The sequence below is a fragment of the Chlorocebus sabaeus genome, chromosome 22, assembly GCF_047675955.1.
Source record: "Chlorocebus sabaeus isolate Y175 chromosome 22, mChlSab1.0.hap1, whole genome shotgun sequence".
NCBI classification, from domain to species: domain Eukaryota; kingdom Metazoa; phylum Chordata; class Mammalia; order Primates; family Cercopithecidae; genus Chlorocebus; species Chlorocebus sabaeus.
Genome location: NC_132925.1, coordinates 82,023,672 through 82,044,271, shown reverse-complemented (window position 1 = coordinate 82,044,271; position 20,600 = coordinate 82,023,672). Strand labels below are relative to the sequence as shown.

General features: G+C 41.7%; 1 protein-coding gene across 32 annotated transcripts in view; it reads left to right on the top strand.

Moving 5' to 3' along the window:
- Positions 1 to 6,645: 6,645 nt before the first annotated feature.
- The window catches only part of SLMAP (sarcolemma associated protein), a 177,168-nt gene continuing 163,213 nt past the window's right edge, over positions 6,646 to 20,600 (top strand). For all 32 annotated transcript variants that reach the window (XM_038003753.2, XM_038003754.2, XM_007984761.3 and 29 more), the window contains exon 1: positions 6,646 to 6,843. In XM_038003753.2, the coding sequence (XP_037859681.2) occupies positions 6,646 to 6,843 (198 nt within the window). The remainder of the gene's footprint in view (positions 6,844 to 20,600) is intronic.

Here is a 20,600-nt window from a genome sequence, read left to right as displayed (position 1 = left end):
CCAGTAGCTGGAATCACAGGCGTGTGCTACCACACCCGGCTAATTTTTGTATTTTTAGTAGAGACAGGACTTCACCATGTTGGCCAGTCTGGTCTTCAACTCCTGACCTCAGGTGATCCTCCCGCCTTGGTCTTCCAAAGTGCTGGGATTACAGGTGTGAGCCACCATACCAGGCCAAAATATAGTTTTCTTAGAATAAAATATGTACTTAAAATATATTTTTATGTGCAACACTTGCAGGGAATTATAATATATATATGTTATAAATTATTTGATGAGCAAAGTCATCATATATAGAGTCTCTGATATTTTACTTGGTAATTAAGTTATTTGGAAACAAATCCAGATATACCAATAAAAATTCAGAAAGAAAATGCCTCATGGGGCTTTCTGACCCAACCCTTTTACTCTCAAGCATTTGCTACATTCCAAGTAACATTCTTAAATTAGTTATAAAAAACAAGGGGATACTTCAAGTAATCAAAAGGGGACTTATACAAGAGTGACGAAAAATAGCATAATTTCTTCCCTTCCTCTTCCTCCTGCCCCAATACAGCCTTTTGCTATTGATATAAATTATTTATCACTTTTAAGAATAAGGCCCTTAGTGTTGACCTTCCCGTTTCTAATAAATGTGGTATTTTTAAAAGGGCATGCCTCATGTGGCTTAGAATAGCATCTGGAAGAATAGAGCTAACAAATTGTTAACAGTAGCATTAGACTAAGTATTTGTGATGGGGTTAGAGAGGACTTTTACTTTCCTTATTTTTGCTTACCTGAATATATACAATGAACATGTGTTTCTTTCATCAATCAAAAAAAATCAGTCAGGGTCGGCATGGTGGCTCATGCTTATAATCCCAGCACTATGGGAGGCCGGACAGGAGGATCACTTGAGCCCACGAGTTTGAGACCAGCTTAAGCAACATAGTGGATCTGAGGTATACAGAAAAAAAAATTAATAAACAAAAAATAAATTAGCTGGGTATGGCGATGGCACATGCCTGTGAACCCAACTACTAAGGAGGCTGAGATGGAAAGATTGCTTGGGCTGGGGAGGTTGAGGCTACAGTGGGCCGTGATCGTGCCATTGCACTCCAGCCTAGGTGACAGAGCAAGATATTGTCAAGACAAAACTAAACAAAACTAAATAATAAAGATAATTTTTAGAAAGAAAAAAACCCAGCATGTACTTTGGATCTAGCATGGTGACTTACTTTCAGTCACTCAATCAAATATTAAGATTCTTAATGTTTTTCTTAATGTTTGAGCCTGAGCCTTAGTTTCCTTACCCATAAAATAAGGTTAATACTTAATACACAGAGATGTCACAAGGAAAATGCTAACCACATGGTAAATACACAACAGAGCTTTAATTTCCTTGCCTGTAAAATGTGGAACCTGGATTTGTTGTCTATGATTCTTTCTGGAGTTATAATATTGTGATTCCCTCTTTTTATATTTACAGAAAAAGGTTGCTAAATGAACTTAAATGTCTTCATTTGTCTTCAGGTAGTTATTTTTTTTTTTATTTCCTGAATGACCAGGAAGCCAAAAACATGTGAGCAGTGCCTCTGGAATGTCTGGGCCACTCCACCCTGGGCACCTGGGAAATGACAGGGTATTTCCGCTCATTAGAAACTGATGAAGAGAGCTTTCCTTAGTGGGAAGAGGATCTAACTTCAGTTGTAATAAGCCAGTGTGTGCCATTAAAAATGTTATATACTCTCAATTTTGGGCTTTGAGTACCCCCAGCTTTCTCTTAATTGGTTTGCTTACCTATATTTGCAATCCAGATACTCTGCTGAAACAGTTACGCAAGTGTTCCATAATTTATTATATCCCATGTGTATGTCATTGGTTAAAGTCCAATTAGATCATTATCAATTAGAGAGGGATGCATATTAGTTTACAGAGTTGTCTCCTACACATTAGAAATGCTAATAATTGCCCGTCTTTGATGGTACTAGGATGATAATTTTACAAGTCTCTTTTTGCTTTCAGAAGATTGAAAAGTGGCTTGGATCATAGCAGTGGCAATACTCATCAGACTATAAAAAGGCAAAAACTTAAAAAGGGAGAGAACTACAAAATCAGGAAACATTGCCATCCCCAATTTCTCAAAACATGACATGCTTTTTATTTAATAAAAATTGTGTATGGATACAGAATCATAGAGAGGAACACCCACATGACTTAGAATTCAAAGTATCTCATGTATGAGATTTCTTAAATTAAGCCTTTTCTGTGCCTGCTGAATACCAGTGGGTGAAGAACGCCTTCAATGCCATTTTGGCATTTCTAGCACCCTGTGTGGCTTGGTAAGATTCTTTATCCTGACATGTTATAGTAGTCCCAGCTTTTCTTGTAGAAGAAAGTCCATTCTGCTTAACATTAATTTTAAGAGATATTATAGTAGAACTGAATATAAACAGACTTTTTTTGTTTCCATATGTATGATTAAGTTTCTCTATATACAAACTAGAGATAAAACAACTTGATCCTTACTACAGGGAAGGCTGAGGGAATTCTTTCTGTGAGCAATAATGATAAATATTAACATTTTCTGAGTGTCTACTATTTCTCAGCCATCATGGTTGGCATTTTGTATTCCACTATTTTATTTAATCCTAAGAAGATTCTGTAAGGTATTACCTACTTTTTTCCTTCCACCCCACCCCCCACCCCGGCCTTTTTTAATAAAAAAAGAAAAGTCTAGTCAAATGCAGTAAATATATGCTTTTTTTCAAATAAGGAAGCTGAAATTTACAGAAGCTAATAATTTACCATTTAAGTATGCCATGTCTGATTCCAACACCTTGATTTTCATTACTTCTCTTTGACCTTCTAGGAGGAAGATGGAAATGTTCTGAAGTCTGGTGCATTGCCTGCAAGTCCTTCAGCAACTGAAACCACACTTGTGTCACTCTTCCTCCTCCTGCTTTCCCTTATCTCTTATGCTCTGGTGATACAAACCTACTTGCAGTTTCCTTAAAGTCCTGTTCTCTCAAGTCTCTGGACTTTTGTTGGGATTGTTTTTTGGCTTAAAATTTCTTTATCCCAATAGCATCAGACTAGCTGGCCTACTCTTTTCAATTTTCAGTTTAAACTACTCTGCCATGCTTCCATTACAGTAAGGATCTTTCTGTGTCATCACCTAAATTGAACAACTTGAGGGAGTCCTTTTGTTTCTTCATTATTGTATTTCCAGGACCTTTCAAAATATCTATTTTGCAGTAGATGTTTTATCAAATATTTATATAATGAATGTATGAAAGAATGCATAAATGACTTGCTATTCATGCAAAAAACTCATTAGGGATCTGAGGAGGGTCCTGTCTTATTTTATTCCATAGCAGCCTACAAGTTACCAGAAGTGGAAACTTTTCATCCTCTCATAAGAAAGCTTTCCAACATATCCTTATTTTGAATAGCATACCTGGAACACAGTAGTAGCTTGACACATATTTGTTGAATTGATGAAGAGCCTGAGAAACGAATATAACGTCTTGATAATATAATGCCTCTTCTTTCCAGACTCACTTTGTGCCCTGCCTACTTTATCCTCTAATGATGAGTAACAGTATGTAATTTTCATTCATGCACCAAATACTTATTTATCCACTATTACGTGCCGGCACATTGGTGCACTGTTTCAAGTAGGCTCCTTTCTTTCCTTGCTATCTGTGTTTGTGGAAATTCATGAAACCATTCAGCGAATACCATATTTATTGTGGTTTTCTTATCTTCCTTCATTCAGTTCAGTCACTTCTCCCAGACCATCCCTGACCCCTTAGGCAGCTAGTGCCTGCCTCTATTTTAGCCCTGATTACATCAATTTTATGTTTGTCACTCTCTACCCCCATCTCTAACCCACAATACCGATATGCTCTCAGAAGGCAGGAATTGAAGTTTGATTCACTTATGTGCCCCCAGGGTCCAGCAAAAACCTAGGACACAGCCAAACTGTATATATATAAGTATTGAAATGAATAATTGCTACTCTTTTTTTTTTTTTTTTTGGAGAGACAGAGTTTCACTCTTGTTGCCCAGGCTGGACTGCAATGGCAGGATGTTCGCTCACTGCAACCTCCGCCTCCCAGGTTCAAGGGATTCTCCTGCCTCAGCCTCCCAAGTAGCTGGGATTACAGGCATGCGCCACCACACTCGGCTAATTACGTATTTTTAGTAGAGACGGGGTTTCTCCATGTTGGTCAGGATGGTCTCGAACTCCCAACCTCAAGTGATCCACCTGCCTCAGCCCCCCAAACTGCTGGGATTACAGGCGTGAGCCACCGCACCCGGCGTAATTGCTACTCTTTATTGAACAACATGGATTAACACTTTGAAGTCCAACCACACCACGTGAATTAACTATTATTAACATGTCATCCATGAGAAAAAAGAGGCTTGAAAAAGTTTAGAAACTTGCTTAAGGTCACACTGCGGTGGAACCTGTTATTGCAGGAATCTGAAGAATGAAGTCACCTTTGAATCGAAATGAGTAAGACTCCTTCTCACTATTTTTTCTTGAGTTTTCCATTTAGCTCTTGCAAACTCTTTGTTCTTTAGACCAATGACTCCTCATCTTGATATTGTAAGTGGGGGAAATACCCTCTTACTTCACTTTGGAAATTGTTCAATCTCTCTTTGGAAGAAACATGATTTTAAACTTTCTGAACGCTCCTTCTGTCGATAAATCCGCGCGGGAGTCCTGGGGCACATTAATAGGCTCAGTGAGGACTGTCATTCGAAACGGAATGCGGGAACTAAGATTTTTTTGTTTTTCCGGGAAGAAAACACAACGAATTTAGCAGAGGGGAGGATGGTCCTTCTGTTAGGTGCACAAATTCTAAGACTTGAGGGAATTTGACTGCTCACACTTAAGACAGCTGCGGGGGACTGTGTTGCCCACAGCTAAGATGGCTGCTAATGACCATCCCCTTTGGCTGGGTCTATTCTTTTGCTCGCTAGTATTTTCATCGAGAATTAAAGAGAATAAAATTTAGTAAAAGTTGGCACCTCCTTGCTAAGTAGATAAAATAAGAAAGTGGTACTGTTTGTTTAGAAAACCTTCTACCGCGCAAATTGTTCTTTCCCTTAACCAAAATGGTCGTTAAGGTTGTCCCGAGGTTTGAAGTTTCCAGCCCTTAACTAAGATGGCGCCTGGAGGCCCGTTAAAAATTAGCTTGCCCTTTTTTCTGCCCTCTACCAACACGGCTTCCGTGGCTTCGTTCACGTGACATTCCTGGACTACGGCGCGGGAGAGGGGGTAGGAGGGCCCTTGAAGGGTGCGCGTTCCCGTGGCGGTGCACCGGGTAGGTTTCAGTCAGAGTCACTATGGCGGCCGGCGCTGGCAAGGTAAGCTGAGGCGGCGGTGGCGGCCAAGGAGGTAGCACCCGTCGTGGCGTCCTGGCTCCAAATCTTCGCAGCCTCCTTGCGGAGAGGTCGGCGGAGGTCGTGTCTAGCGCTGGGGGCTGGCGGGGGTCTGGCTGGAGGAGCCGAGGGCTGAGGCTGGCGGGCTGAGGCGCCTGACGGCCGTTTGTTTTGATGTTTTCCCCACCAGGTCGGAAAGTTTCCTGCCTCGTCGGGCGCAGCTTGAGCTTGCCCCATCGACCGCGATCGGTGGAGGCTGCGGCGGACCCAGCCCGGGGCCTCCAGGCCTCTCCCCAACCTCCGGGCCAGTCTCCCTCCCCCACCTTCTCGTCCGCTGGGAGCTGCGGCTGCCGTCCCTGAGATGCGACCCTCGCGGGGGCGACCCTGAGGGGAGGCGGCCCATGTGCTGAGCGGCGGACAGGAGCCCAGGCGTCCGGGGACCAACTTCCTGCCGCCTGGGAACCCGCGCCTCCCGGTGTCGCGCCTCGCTCGGTCAGCACCGGCCTGCGGAGCCGGGTCCCCGCCCTGGTCGCGGGGACGCTCGCCAGGTGCCCGGGAGTCCCGACTCGGCTACTGCCCGCGCCCTGCCGGCCTCCACGCCTCGCGCGGAGGACCTCAGCCACCGCCGCCTCGGATCGTGCGAGGCCGGGGACCGCGTCCCCCTTCCCGGGGCGGCCTCCGCGCAGCAGGGGCGATGCAGACTGTCCCGCCGGCCGTCTAGAGCCTCTACACTGCGGGCAAGGACGGGCGGTGACTGCCCAGAGGTGCCCGGCCACACCTTCCTTCGGCCCAAAAGGACTTTCCTGGCCGCGCGGAACCAACCCTTCCTTCATGCTGCAGTGCTGCAACGTTTCCGCCACCGAGGGGGAAAAGCGGCCGCGATCTCAAACCAAACACAAGAATTGGCGTGTGACTCATCTGCTTGGATACCTCCAGTCCCCAAACTGTGTTCCAGAAGTTTTCTTGGCGGAAGCTGCCCGATGTTTGAGCCTTTTCTTCCCAGAGAAGAAGATGGACTGAAAGCTGCCAGTTGGGGACTTTTTGTGATCAGGGCGCTGCTGGGTTTTAAAGGAGGTGATGGGGCTTGCGCTGGCTTGTCTTCCTACCCAAGTGAAGAGTTGATGTTCACTGGTTATGCTTAGACAATGTGCAGTTTGTGTTAATTTAAAATTTTGGGTGGGATAGGGGGACAGGCTTGTGAAGGGCAGTCCGGATCCAGAGGAACTCCTCTTTGTTCCTGGTAGGAGAGACACCCCCAGTCTATCCTCGATGCCGTCAGCCTTGGCCATCTTCACTTGCCGCCCGAACTCGCACCCGTTTCAGGAGCGTCATGTCTACCTGGACGAGCCCATCAAAATCGGCCGCTCAGTGGCCCGCTGTCGACCAGCGCAGAATAATGCCACTTTTGATTGCAAAGTGCTGTCAAGGAACCACGCTCTCGTCTGGTTTGATCACAAGACGGGCAAGGTAATGTCACCACATTGTCCAGCGGCATTGTTTAACAAACTTGTTTCCCCCGCTTTGCCCTTTCTGAGAGGCTTAATGTATGCAGGATCCCAGGGTTTGCATCCAGAGGAGGCTTTGCGCAAAGCCACGAAACAACTGTTTGTGTGCCTGGTTCTAGTGGAAATTTGATTGAGGTGGTTGAATGGAAAACAGAGAAGGTATTGTAATTAAAAGCCTCAGGAAGTCTATGGCATCTTGATAACGTGGTCATTCCCAGTGAAATACCAAACTAGATAGTGAAACTTGGCGTCTTGCTTTCAGTCTGCTTGGAAAGGTGAATCCACAGTTCAGCGCTTTATTAAGCAAGCAGGAGTTGTCAGAGCAATTCGGGGAATCTGTGGCCATTATTATCCCAGGGCTCAAGTGTCTTAGTAGTGAAATGTAGTTAACACATAGCTTTAGGTGAGTTCAGATCAGGACCTTTCTAGTAAGGACAATTGCTGGTATAAACCTAAGATTTTTGAAAGGTTTGATACATACTTGCTCTTGAAGGAATAATTTGCAATAATCAAAGCTAATTTAATTAAGCATGAACAATTGTAACTTTATATATTTTCAGAGTGTTTTTTACAAGTTGGAGAACATACACATACTGCGTTTGAAAATCACATTTTGATGTTCCCTGCAGCACTTATTAAGTACTTAGTGCATTTTTACAGAGGTGCTATTCAAAAGTTAGTGTTAGGAAATAAACTTATTTTCTGAAATTATACCCTATTCTGTCAATTATAGCATTACTTAAATGTGATGGGATGAATTCAGTGCTTTTCATTTTAAGCGTAATCAATTTAGTATTTTTATGTTAGTATCGTAAGTTACTATACACATATGTGCTTTTAAGAAATGAAAGAAATTAAGATCCTTTCCATTTTTAAAAACTGTTTATTTATGTTTATGGATAGTATACTAAAGAGCTCATCTTTGTGCCTAAACCTCAGGTTTTTAGCTGAGCTACTGAATCAGTTCCAACTTTAAGTTATGTAAGACTAATAGGACTGTCTCAGGTTTCACCTCCTGACTTTTTGCCCCTTCTTTCTGAGTTAAATAATTAAATCTTTCTTAAAGGAAGAGCTTAAGTCTTCAAGAATATGTTTTGAAATGAAAGAAACCTGAGCCTTAAAAGGAAGAGAAAAAAATGATACTTCGGCAGCTACTGATTTAAGGAATTATTTTGTAAATTATTTTTTGAAGAAAGGAGGAAAAGATTGTCCAAGTGCTGTGTGCTGCATAATATCTATACTTTATTCTACGTGTAGGAGTGTAGGATGAGAACTGAAGAATATGTTAACTTTTCTGTATAACACCAGATCGTCATTTACCTGTGGAGCAGACCCTTCCTCCCTACCCCCAAGCTGAACTTAGGGTGCCTAAAATACTATGTAGATTACCCGTAATCCTTTTTTTTTTGAGACAAATTTTTGCTTTTGTCACCCAGGCTGGAGTGCAGTGGTGCTATCTCAGCTCACTGCAACCTCTGCCTCCCAGGTTCAAGTGATTCTCCTGCCTCAGCCTCCCAAGTAACTGGGATTACAGGCACACGCCACCACGCCCCGCTACTTTTGTATTTTTAATAGAGACAGGGTTTCACCGTGTTGGCCAGGCGGTCTCGAACTCCTGACCTCAGTTGATTCGCCTGCCTCAGCCTCCCAAAGTGCTGGGATTACAGGCGTGAGCCACCGCACCTGGCCCTCATAATTCTTTAAAATGAATATTCATAGAGCTCATTTTTCCAGCAGTTGAATTTAAATATCAGTTTACTACTAAGTAGTGCCTTAACTCAACCAGCTTTTACATTTTTGCCATTTTATGTTCTTGGGCAACAGGTCTAAACTAATTAGACAACAGGTTTGCTCACGGTACGTACTCTGCAAATGCGCTTTGATTAAACACTCAAAGGGAACTCTCATTTTTTGTTTTACTTATTTGAAAAATACTGATTTCATGCACAGTGCTTTCCATGGCCGTAATAAAACTCTCACAATAGGTTATTTTGAGATAACTAAGAATAGATCAATAGTGACTGTTTCATGAATTGAGATGACATGCTAATATTTGTTCTTTTTTTTTTTTTTTTTTGAGATGGAGTCTTACTCTGTTACTCAGGCTAGAGTGCAGTGGCGCAACCTCAGCTCACTGCAACCTCTGCCTCCTGGGTTCAAGTGATTCTCGTGTCTTAGCCTCCTGGGTAACTGGAATTACAGGCACGTACCATCATGCCCAGCTAATTTTTATATTCTTAGTAGATACTGGGTTTCACCACGTTGGCCAGGGTGGTCTTGAATGCCTGACCTCAAGTGATCCACCCTCCTCAGCCTCCCAAAGTGCGGCCAACGTGCCTGGCCATGAAATTTGTTCTTCAGAAAAACTTTGAAGGGTAGATATGGCTTATTTCTACCATTTTCACTTTTTTCCCTCTTCTGCTTTATTAGCTAAAATAACACGCAGGCTATGAGACCACTACTTTAGATATAGATGTAATTATTGATTATTATACCACTTAATCTAGTTACAGCAGATACTCTGTCAGATCTTACCATGTCATTGAATTGCTTTAGGAATTAACTATTTAAAGTTTTGGTTTGGACAGATAGTAGGTTTTATTTGAGCATCTATTATATGCCAGACACTGTGAGGGACACAGTTCCAAAGAAAACCCACAGTGTGACCAAATAGTTCTTGTATGAAATTTGCATTGTCTGTAGTCCCAGCTACTCGGGATGCCGAGGCACGAGGGTTGCTTGAGCCCAGGAGTTTGAAGTTTCAGTACTGTGATTATGCCACTGCACTCCAGCCTGGGCCTGGGCATTAAAGCAAGACCCTGTCTCTTAAAAAAAAAAAAGAAAAAGAAAAGAAAGAATCCCTTTAGGCAAGGAGTTTTGCTCTTGTTGCCCAGGCTGGAGTGCAGTGATGCGATCTTGACTCACTACAACCTCTCCCTCCTGGGTTCAAGTGATTCTCCTGCCTCAGCTTCCCGAGTAGCTGGGATTACAGGCATGTGCCACCACGCCTGGCTAATTTTGTATTTTTAGTAGAGACAGGGTTTCTCCATGTTGGTCAGGCTGGTCTTGAACTCCCAACCTCAGGTGATCCACCCACCTCGGTCTCCCAAAGTGCTGGGATTATAGGTATGAGCCACCGCACCCAGCCAGGTTTTTTTTTTTTTCCAAAACATCTGGGGATGATAATGGTACCTATTATTGGTTTGAGAATTGAGGTAATTATATAAATCACTTAGCACCCTGTCCCTGGCTCTTACTAAGCACCCAGTACTTACCAGAGAGGGTGTTTAGTGGGGAAGAGGGAACTATTTAGACAACACTTTGCAATTTGCTATAGTGCTATGGAGTCTTAGGAAGGTAATGAGAAATTATTTTCTTTAATGTGATAGCATATATAGAAGAAATTTTTTTTTTTTTTTTTTTTTTTTTTTTTTTTTTTGATACGTGGCTCTGTTGCCCAGGCTGGAGTGCAGTGGTGCAGTCTCGACTTATTGCAACCTATGCCTTCTGGATTCAAGGGATTCTCCTGCCTCAGCTTCTCAAGCAGCTAGGATTACAGGCATTCATCACCAGGCCCAGCTAATTTTTGTGTTTTTGGTGGAGACAGGGTTTCACCATGTTGGCCAGGCTGATCTCAAACTCCTGACCCCAGGTGATCCACTTGCCTCGGCCTCCCAAAGTGCTAGGATTACAGGCATAAGCCACTGCGCTTGGCCAGATGAAATTTTTTAAGTTGAAACTGATGTAGTTGATAACTTTGTGCAAATTGGCAATTTACCTGGGAGGTCGAAAATTGGGGTAATATGTGCTTTGGATGACTTTCACTTTGTGGTGACTGATGCATTCTGCATTGTCCATTATGGGAGGCTCTTTAAAAGTTGGAAGAAATAGGTCGAGCATGGTGGCTCATGCCTGTAATCCAGCACTTGGGGAGGCTGAGGTGGACGGATCACGAGGTTAGGAGATTGAGATCATCCTGGCTAACACGGTGAAATCCCGTCTCTATGAAAAATACAAAAAATTAGCTGGGCGTAGTGGCATGTGCCTGTAATCCCAGCTACTTGGTAAGGCTGAGGCAGGAGAATTGCTTGAACCTGGGAGGTGGAGGTTGCAGCGCGCCAAGATCGCGCCACTGCACTCGTCTGGGTGACAGAGCGAGACTCCATCTCAAAAAAAAAAAAAAAAGTTGGAAGAAATAATAAACACTTGAAACTTTATGATTATTCAAATGATACATGTTCATTTTAGAATATCTGCAAAATGTAGGCAGGTGGAAATCTAAGTGACACTTTTTAATGCTAAGCTCATGGAATATCTTATTGTATAATACTTAAATCTGCATGTTGAAGGGTGACAGGTTTGGCACAAGGCAGAGTTTCATAATCTTTCCCAAATCATCTTCTCAGTAATGTAGCAGTTGGATATTGCCTTGCTTGGATGCTGGCCCTATATATTATCCTCCATCCTTTTTGGAAGTCACGCTCTTCAAATTAGATGGCAGATAGTAGAATGGTTTTTTTTTTTTTTTTTTTTTGAGTCAGAGTCTTGCCCTGTCTCCCAGGCTGGAGTGCAGTGGCGCAATCTCGGCTCACCATGACCTCTCCCTCCTGTGTTCAAGTGATTCTCCTGCCTCAACCTCCCGCGTAGCTGGGATTACAGGCATGAGCCACCATGCCCGGCTAATTTTTTGTATTTTTAGTAGAGACAGGGTTTCACCATTTGGCCACGCTGGTCTTGAACTCCTGACCTCAGGTGATCCGCCCGCCTCGGCCTCCCAAAGTGCTAGGATTACAAGCCTGAGCCACAGTGCCCAGCCTAGAATGGTTATCAATCCCTCTGTTGATTCAAGGCACCATTGAGCAAGCAAATCTATGCATATAGTGGTTACGTAGAAGGGATAGTGAGTGGACTCTTCTCTTGTGATTTGGATGGCCCTATTTGATTTGAGGCTTTGGGGTACTGGTGACATGCTAGTCACCAGTGGTTGACATAGCAGTCTAGTTCCAGTCTCACTGAAGTTTACTTAACTAGTGGTAGTAGTTGTCTACTTCTGGTCTCACTTTTAATTTAAACTTAGTGCATTTTTTTTTTTTTTTTTTTTTTTGAGATGGAGTCTCGCTCTGTCACTCAGGCTGGAGTGCAATGGTGTGATCTTGGCTCACTGCAACCTCTGCCTCCTGGGTTCAAGCAGTTCTCCTGTCTCAGCCTCCTGAGTAGCTGGGATTATAGGCACACACCACCACGCCCAGCTACTTTTTTGTATTTTAGTAGAGACGGAGTTTCACCATGTTGCATAAGCTGGTCTCGAACTCCTGAGCTTAGGCAATCCACTCACCTTGGCCTCCCAAAGTGTTAGGATTACAGGTGTGAGCCACCGCGCCTGGCCTAGTGTATCTTTTTGAGCACCTGTTCTATCATGATTTGTTTGAGTGAAGGACATAGTGGTAGAGGGGGAGAAAATGACACAAACTGGTAAGAATTTATTTCTTCTTTTTAGGAACTTTTACACTGGATAGAGAGGGTGACTGTGCACTTTGAAAATAGTTGAGATAGGTGATATTATATAAGTTTCAATGGCAAAAGAGTGATGACATTTGACTTTAAAATTAGGGGTGGGTAGATAAGAAAAGGTGTTTTTGTTGTTGTTTTTATTTTTTTTGTGGGGATGAGGATGGAATAAAACAAAAGCAGATAATTTTGAATGAGCTTTGCATTTTCCAAATGCTGAGGAAACTCACTTTGTTGGATTAGAGAGTTCTTTGAAGAGTAGCCAAGGGTGAACATCTGTTCTGTGTGACGTTCTTATTTGTGCCTCGTCTTTGTAATTAATTTTCACACTCTGGAAGACAGGAACGTTTTCCTATTATCTTGTATAAAGTAGTTGTTGAATAAATGAAGCTGACTGGATAGTGTGGTGCCAGGTTGTGAAGTGCCTTGTTTACCAAGCTAAAGATGTGGACCCTTGGGTTGTGGAAGGCCTAGGAGAGTTCTGAGCAGAGCACTGACATACCAAACCCCTATTTAATAAAGAGTGGGCCTGGTGTAGTGGCCCACGCCTGTAATCCCAGCACTTTGGGAGGCCGAGGTGGATGGATCACCTGAGGTCAGGAGTTTGAGACCAGCCTGGCCAACATGGTGAAACCTCATCTTTACTAAAAATACAAAAACTAGCCAAGTGTGGTGGCATGAACCTGTAATCCCAGCTACTTGGGAGGCTGAGGCAGGATAATCACTTGAACCCAGGAAGGAGAGGTTGCAGTGAGCAGAGATTGCATCTTTGCATTCCATCCTGGGCAACAGAGCGAGACTCCGTCTCAAAAAAAAAAAAAAAAAAAAGAAAGAGTGATACAATAGTGATACAATAGCAGTATGTAGAGTTGCCTGGAACAAGGAAAAATGAGTAACAGCTTAACTAACACTCTTGTACTAACTGTATACTGGGCCCTGTTCTAAGTGCTTTACATGTTAACTTATTTAATCCTCAAGTAACTCTTTGAGGTGCTTGTTTTTTCCATATTAACTTGTGGGGAAATTGAGGCACAGAGAGATCTTGGTCAAGTTCACAAAGCTATTAAATGGTAGAATTGAGATTTAAACTCAAGCTCATAACCACTGTGCTATTCTAAGGCTTTGTAATACTTTAGATATGATGTGAAAGCATAGACCAGGTTAACAGTAGGAATGAAAATGATTAAATGCCAGAAAAGAAAAAAAGATAAGAGTATTAAATTAACTTGCACTTTAGGACTTCGGCAAAGAGCAAGGTCCTATGTGAACTGAAGATTTTAGGGAAAGTTTAATGGATGAAACAGTTTCATGGAAGAATGCAATTTAAACTAGACCTCAGGACTTTCAAAAAAGAGGAAGAATGGCCAGAAACAGTGGCAAATGCCTGTAATCTCAGCTACTTGGGAGGCTGAGTCTGGAAGATTGCTTGAGGCTAGGAGTTTGAGGCTGTAGTATGCCCAAATTGCACCTGTGAAAATCCACTGCACTCCAGCCTGGGCATCATAGGAATAATTTGTCTCTAAAAAAAAAAAAAGTTCAAAAATTTGTATTTGCCAGGGTTGCATCAGGTCTGTAGCCCCACCTACTTGGGAGGATGAGATAGGAGGATCACTTAGGCCAGGAGTTCAAGGCTGTAGTGCAATATGATTGCTCTAGCCTGGGTGACATAGTAAGACCCATCTTTAAAAAAAGGAAGTGGGATTAGGGGATAGATTGTAGTTAGAGTCAGTCTGGGAAAGGAGTTTTGGGTGGGAGGAAGAAGCAGGGATGATATATGGCATGTTCCAAGGACATTGCAAGAAAGTCATTGTGAAGAGCCTGCTGAATTTGACCACCAAGATTGTTTCTTCTTTTTTCCTCCACACATCTAAACATGACCACAAAGATCCTAGCCTCAGCTTTTGGGAGAATGGCAGGTCATACATTCTTTTACTTTTTTTTGTTTGTACGTTCATTTTAACAGAAGTTTTTTGTTGACAGAAGTATAAAGGTCATTAAGGGGTGCTGGTGTTTGTGAGAAAGTCTTTTACTTGACAAGTTGTATTTAAGACACGTAATGTGAACATGTGTAGAAAGCCAGATTGTATATTTAAAGCACGTGTTCATTTCCTTCTATATTACTTTTCATACTAGTGGGAAATTGATAAAATATTTTATCTGTGATTTCAAGTTGTTAAAAATATTGATGGTGTATATACTCAAAGCATTTTTTTTTTCCCAGTTAGTTCTTTGACATTACTCCTTAGGTTAAATTCACTCTTTGCCCTTTTAGGCTCCTGTCTGGTTTTCGGTTTTTTTTTTTTTTTTTTTTGAGACGGAGTCTCACTGTATTGCCCAGGCTGGAGTGCAGTGGCGCGGTCTTGGCTTGCTGTAAGCTCTGCCTCCCAGGTTCATGCCATTCTCCTGCCTGAGCCTCCCAAGTAGCTGGGACTACGGGCACCCGCCACCACGCCTTGCTAATTTTTTTTTTTTTTTTTGTATTTTTAGTAGAGACGGGATTTCACTGTGTTGGCCAGGTTGATCTCGAACTCCTGACCTCATGATCTGCCTGCCTCGGCCTCCCAAAGTTCTGGGATTACAGGCATGAGCCACTGCGCCCAGCCTAGCTGTCGGGTTTTCTTAAGTGATATTTCTGCTAGAGCTTAGTATTCTTTTTGGTAAGTAGGGAAGAGAATGTCATTTAGAGTTTTAAGTGAAAAGATTGTGATGTTAACTCTTAATGTATGTCAGTTACTTGATAGTTACTTGAATCAAGAAAAATGATAGCATTTATTAGCGGCTGAAACGTTCTAAGTTTACAGTCCAGACTCTTTCCTCTTGTCGGGTACATGCTTCTCTTACTGCCATTCTATAGATAGATAAATAGTTTACACCTTTGCTTAAAAATCTTTGACGTTGTCTCATTAATTTTTACCATTAAAATCTATATCGTATTTTCTTTTTTTCCAGCTCTCTCTTTTATTACTGTTTTTTTCTTCACCCCAAACTTTGTGTACTAGCTGTATGACAGTGTTCACTGTTCCTAGAACAAGTGCTTTTTTTTGCTGTTTTGTCTTCTAGAATGACCTCTTCTTGTCATCCCTTAAGGCTCAGTTCCAATGTGAAACCGTCCCTGACTCCATTTAACTGAAGAATTAATTGCTTCTCCCTCTGTACTTCCATTTAACTTTGTGTATAATTTCTTTATTTCTTTTTTTTTTTAATTTTTAAATTTTTTATTTTTGAGACAGGGTCACCCAGTGCAGTGGTGCGATCTTGGCTTACTGCAGCCTCCACCTCATGGGTTCAAGCAGTTCTCCTGCCTTAGCCTCCCAAGTAGCTGGGATTACAGGCACCCACCACCACACCTGGCTAATTTTTGTATTTTTAGTAGAGACAGAGTTTCACCATGTTACCCAGGCTGATCTCGAACTCCTGGCCTCAAGCAATCCACCTGCCTCAGCCTCCCAAAGTGCTAAGATTACAGGTGTGAGCCACTGCACCCAGCCTGTATATAATTTCATTATGGGACGTAAACAACAAAATAACTGATGCAAATGTGCTATTGTCCCATCAGATGTGAACTCTTGAGAACAAGAGAATAGGCACTACATACATGTTTGAATGAGCGAAATGTGAACAATGGAGCGGTCTTTATTTCTGCAAACCTGTGCAGTGTTCGAGGGCAAAAAGTCATTCAAGTTAGTTCTTAATTGGAGATCATGGACTCAATTATCAATATGTAGTCTTTGTATAAGTCATTATTTATTGAGAACTTGCAGTTTGCAAAACATTTTGCTAAGTGTTTTTGGATTGTACATAATCTTGTGATTGATGATATTAAATTATAAATCTGAACTATTACATTTTCACACAAAATAATTTTAAAAGGTTTTAAAATAATCAGAGTGCTTTCTTGTTTCATTTGGTCTATATAATATTCTTAGAAGTTAAGTAAAACAGCTGCAGTCTAGCTCCCTTTTGTCCAAAAAGAGTTTGATGTTTAGAGGTTATTTATACAAGATCGTCTAGTAGTAACTATGGGAGTTTTTTCCCTCCTGAAATAAAAGCCAACTATTCGACATTTATTCTGAACTATCTTCTTAGCAACTGACGCAATTATGATGAAAATCTGTCTTTTGCGCTTGCTTGCTCTCTTGAAAGGTAATCTAAGCTGTTGCTTTTTGATGTATAACCAAAACTTGTCATATTACAGACTTTCAGAGACTGAAATAACTCAAGTTAATTATTTCTCTGAGTCAGCTAATATTTTTTAAAACTTACCTCTACTATTCCTAGCAATAAAATATTGTTTCTTGGGCTTGCATTCTGGCAAACTGATTTGGCTTTGGGTATATATGCAAATGAATGAAACAGCCTTGGAAAAGCTTGTTTGGCCATGTATATTTTTCATACTTTATAAGAGAGTAGCTAACAAATGTAAAGAAAAAAAGGAAAGCTTATATAGGTACTTGAAAATATGGACGTGTTTGGTAATTAGTACTGTATCTTTTGTCAAATATACAATTTGGGTTGGATTTTAAATTTAAGCATGTAGAAACTGTGTGTTAAGATTTTCTCAATACTTTCAGACTTACAGTTTTATTTATATATGTAACTACTGACTTATTCTAGATGAGCCAAGCAGAAATGACTTTCCAATATAGACTTTCAAGCTTTTCTTATTTTTTACTTATACAAATAACAGGAATACATTCTCATAAGAAGTCAAGCAGGCTGGGTGTGGTGGCTCACACCTGTAATCCTAGCACTTTGGGAGGCTGAGGCAGGAGAATTGCTTGAGGCCAGGAGTTCAAGTTCAGCCTGGGCAACTGTTTATATGAAATGTGTAGAATAGGTAAATTCATAGAAACAAAGATTGGTGGTTTCTAGGGGCTAAGGGTAATTAGGAATGTGATGGTTAATTTTATGTCAGTGTGACTAGGCTGTGGTATCAGTTTTTCACTTGACCAATTTTTGGTCAAACACCAACCTGATATTGCTGTGAAAGTATTTCTTAGATGTGACTAACATTTATACCATTAGACTTTGAGTAAAGTATATTACCCTCCATAATGTGGCTGGGCCTCTCTAATCAGTTGAAGGCCTTAAGAAAAAAGACTGAGGTCCCCCTGAAGTTAGGAATTTTGCCCTCACCAAGCTGTTGGACTCAAGACTACACAACAGCTCTTCCTTGAATCCCTAGTCTAATGATCTGCCCTGCCGATTTCATACTTGCCAGCACCCCCAACCCCAGTTGCGTGAGCCAATTCCACTAAATAAATCTCTCTATATAAATATACATTTGATCGGTCCTGTTTTTCTAGAGCCTTGACTAATACAGGAGATGACTGCCAAATGGGTCAAATCCTTTTTGGGATGATGAAAATGTAAAATTGATTGTGGCGATGGTTGCACAACTCTGAATTGTATACTTAAATTGGCAATTGTATCGTGTTTGAATTATATCTCAAAAAAGGATTTATTTATTTATTTTTTTTTGAGATAGAGTCTTGCTCTGTCGCCCAGGCTGGAGTGCAGTGGCTCAATCTCAGCTCACTGCAAGCTCCGCCTCCCGGGTTCACGCTATTCTCCTGCCTCAGCCTCCCAAGTAGCTGGGACTATAGGCGCCTGCCAGCGCGCAGCTAATTTTTTGTATTTTTTGTAGAGATGGGGTTTCACCATATTAGCCAGGATGGTCTCGATCTCCTGACCTCATGATCCACCCTCCTCGGCCTCTCAAAGTGCTGGGATTACAGGCGTGAGCCACTGCGCCCAGCCGTATTTTTTTTTTTTTAAGACACAGGGTCTCACTATGTTGCCTGGCTGGTCTCAAAGTCCTAGGCTCAAACAACCCTCCCACCTCAGGCTCCCAAAGTGTTAGGATTACAGGGTGAGCTACCACACCTAGGCCCAAAAGGAATGTTAAATGAAGTAATAGCTTGATGAAAGCAGCCTAGGGTATAGGAAGTCGAAGAGTGAGTATTCAAGGTAGGTAGGATTAACAGAGCAGCTTTTGAAGTACCATATAGTTTGATTTTTCTCCCTACTTCCTTATTGTAAATGTCTTACTCTTGGTCGGACCTTTGTTTTAACAAATGTAGTATATAGAATGTTTCCAATTTTGAAATATTTGTTTCTAGGCACAATTTTGATATTTTTGAGAAGTTGTAGTGCCAGAGTATTAATGTGAGAATTGAGAGAAATGGTTAAGATAGAGTTTAAAAGTCTCAATCTGCACCTCAATCAGTTCAGCATAAGATTAATTTTACTGACCAAGGAATCTTTGATGTATGTAGGCACATACATAGAAGCAGTAAAGTATTGTTAGAATGAACAGTACTAGTTTGATTAGAAGAAAGTATTCATTTGAATTGTAGCTGAACTTAAACTGGGGCCATTATGCTTTCTTAGTCTTTAGTATCTGAGTATCTCATTCTTGCAGTGCAGTGTGGTGTCCAGTACATAGTCCTGGAAAAATACAATTACGATACAAATAAGTCAAACAATAGTAGCATCTGTGAATCATTGTTTCCAGGGAGCTAAGAGAGTGATGTATTCCTTCCCCCAGGATTGGGGGCAGAAAATGTGGGAGGAAAGAAGAGGGCTTCACAGAGAAAGTTGTTTTTAGGCCACTGTTTGAAGAGTGAGTAGGGCTTTGCTAGCTGGATAAAAAAGAGCAGTGCGTTCTAGCTGGAAGCATATGTTTAAGGCAGAAAAGCCTGAAAGAGAATGATGTATTCTGGGAATGCAAACCCAGAAGTTGACAAAATTGGGGGGAAGAAAATAGAGCTGCTATCAGTTCTTTGGGGGTAGTCGAGCACTGCAGGCAGATGCCTTAAGGGAGGCAATGTAGTTAAAGATTTTGGAGTTGGACTACTGGTGTTGGAATCCTGGCTCCATTGCTTGCCAGATATGTGAGCTTGGGGAGTCTGTGTGTTTTCAGTTTTCCTTATATGTAAAAGGAGGCTAATAATGGTATTTACTTCATGGGACTTTTATAAACATTTAATGAGAATTGTAAAGCGCTTAGCAGAACACCTGGCACAGGATAGGCAGTCAATAGCTTGTGGCTATTAGAATTTTTCTTTCTTTTTTGGTTGGTGTGTTTATATAGTAATACCAGTTGAATATTCCTTATCAAAAATGCTTGAGATCAGCAGTTTTTGGATTCCAGATTTTTTAGGATTTTGGAATATTTGCATTATACTTACCAGTTGACCATCCCTAATTCAAAAATCTGTAATCAGTTCGCTTCAAAATTCAGAACTTTTTGAATACTGACATGGTACTCAAAGGAAATGCTCATCAGAACATTTCAGATTTCAAATTTTAAATTTTCAGATTTGGGTTGCTGAACCTGTATTACTTATGCAAACTCCTCTATGCTGCTGCTGCTCCTCCCCTTCCCCTTGCCTCCCCTCCCATCCCTTCTCCTCCCCTCTCCTCTCCTCTCTTCTCTTTCTCCTCCTCCTTTGTGAGAGAGAGAGAGAGAGACAGAAAGAGTCTTACTCTGTCACCTAAGCTGGAGTGCAGTGGTGGATCACAGCTCATTACAGCCTCAACCCCACCCTGCCCAGGCTCAAGCAATCTCCCCTCCTCAGCCTCCCAAGTATCTGGGACCACAGGTGTGTGCCACCATGCCTGGCTAACTTTAAACTTTTTTATAGAGATGGAATCTTGCCATGGTGCCCAGGCTGGTCTCAAACTCCTGGGCTCAAGCAGTCCCCCTGCCTTGCCTTCCCAAAGTGTTGGGATTACAGGCATGAGCCACTGTACCTGGCCTTTTTCTTCTTTTTTTTAGACAGGGTCTTGTTCTGTTGCCCAGGCTGGAGTAGAGTAGTGTGGTCACAGCTAATTGCAACCTTGAACTCTTGAGAACTCAAATGATCCCCCGACCCTTGGCCTCCCAGACTGCCAGGATTATAGGTGTGACCTACTGTACCTGGCCTTATTTTCTGTAAATATGCTTTTTCATTGTTGAAAAAGTTTTCTTCTTTGAATATATCTTTTGAGTTCCCTAAACCAATTAATTTTTTTTGGAATGTGTGAAATTTTTTTGAATATATTAAAGAAATCATCTGTTAATGCATGTTATCCACTTCTACTAAGTTTGTATAGTTTCCCTGTTAAAAGCAATAAATCAGTGGTATACTTGGTCTGCCTTACCTGAAGATTCAAAATTAAAGGAGTTGGGTAAGTTACAAGAATCTAGTCAGTCAGTTAGGAAAA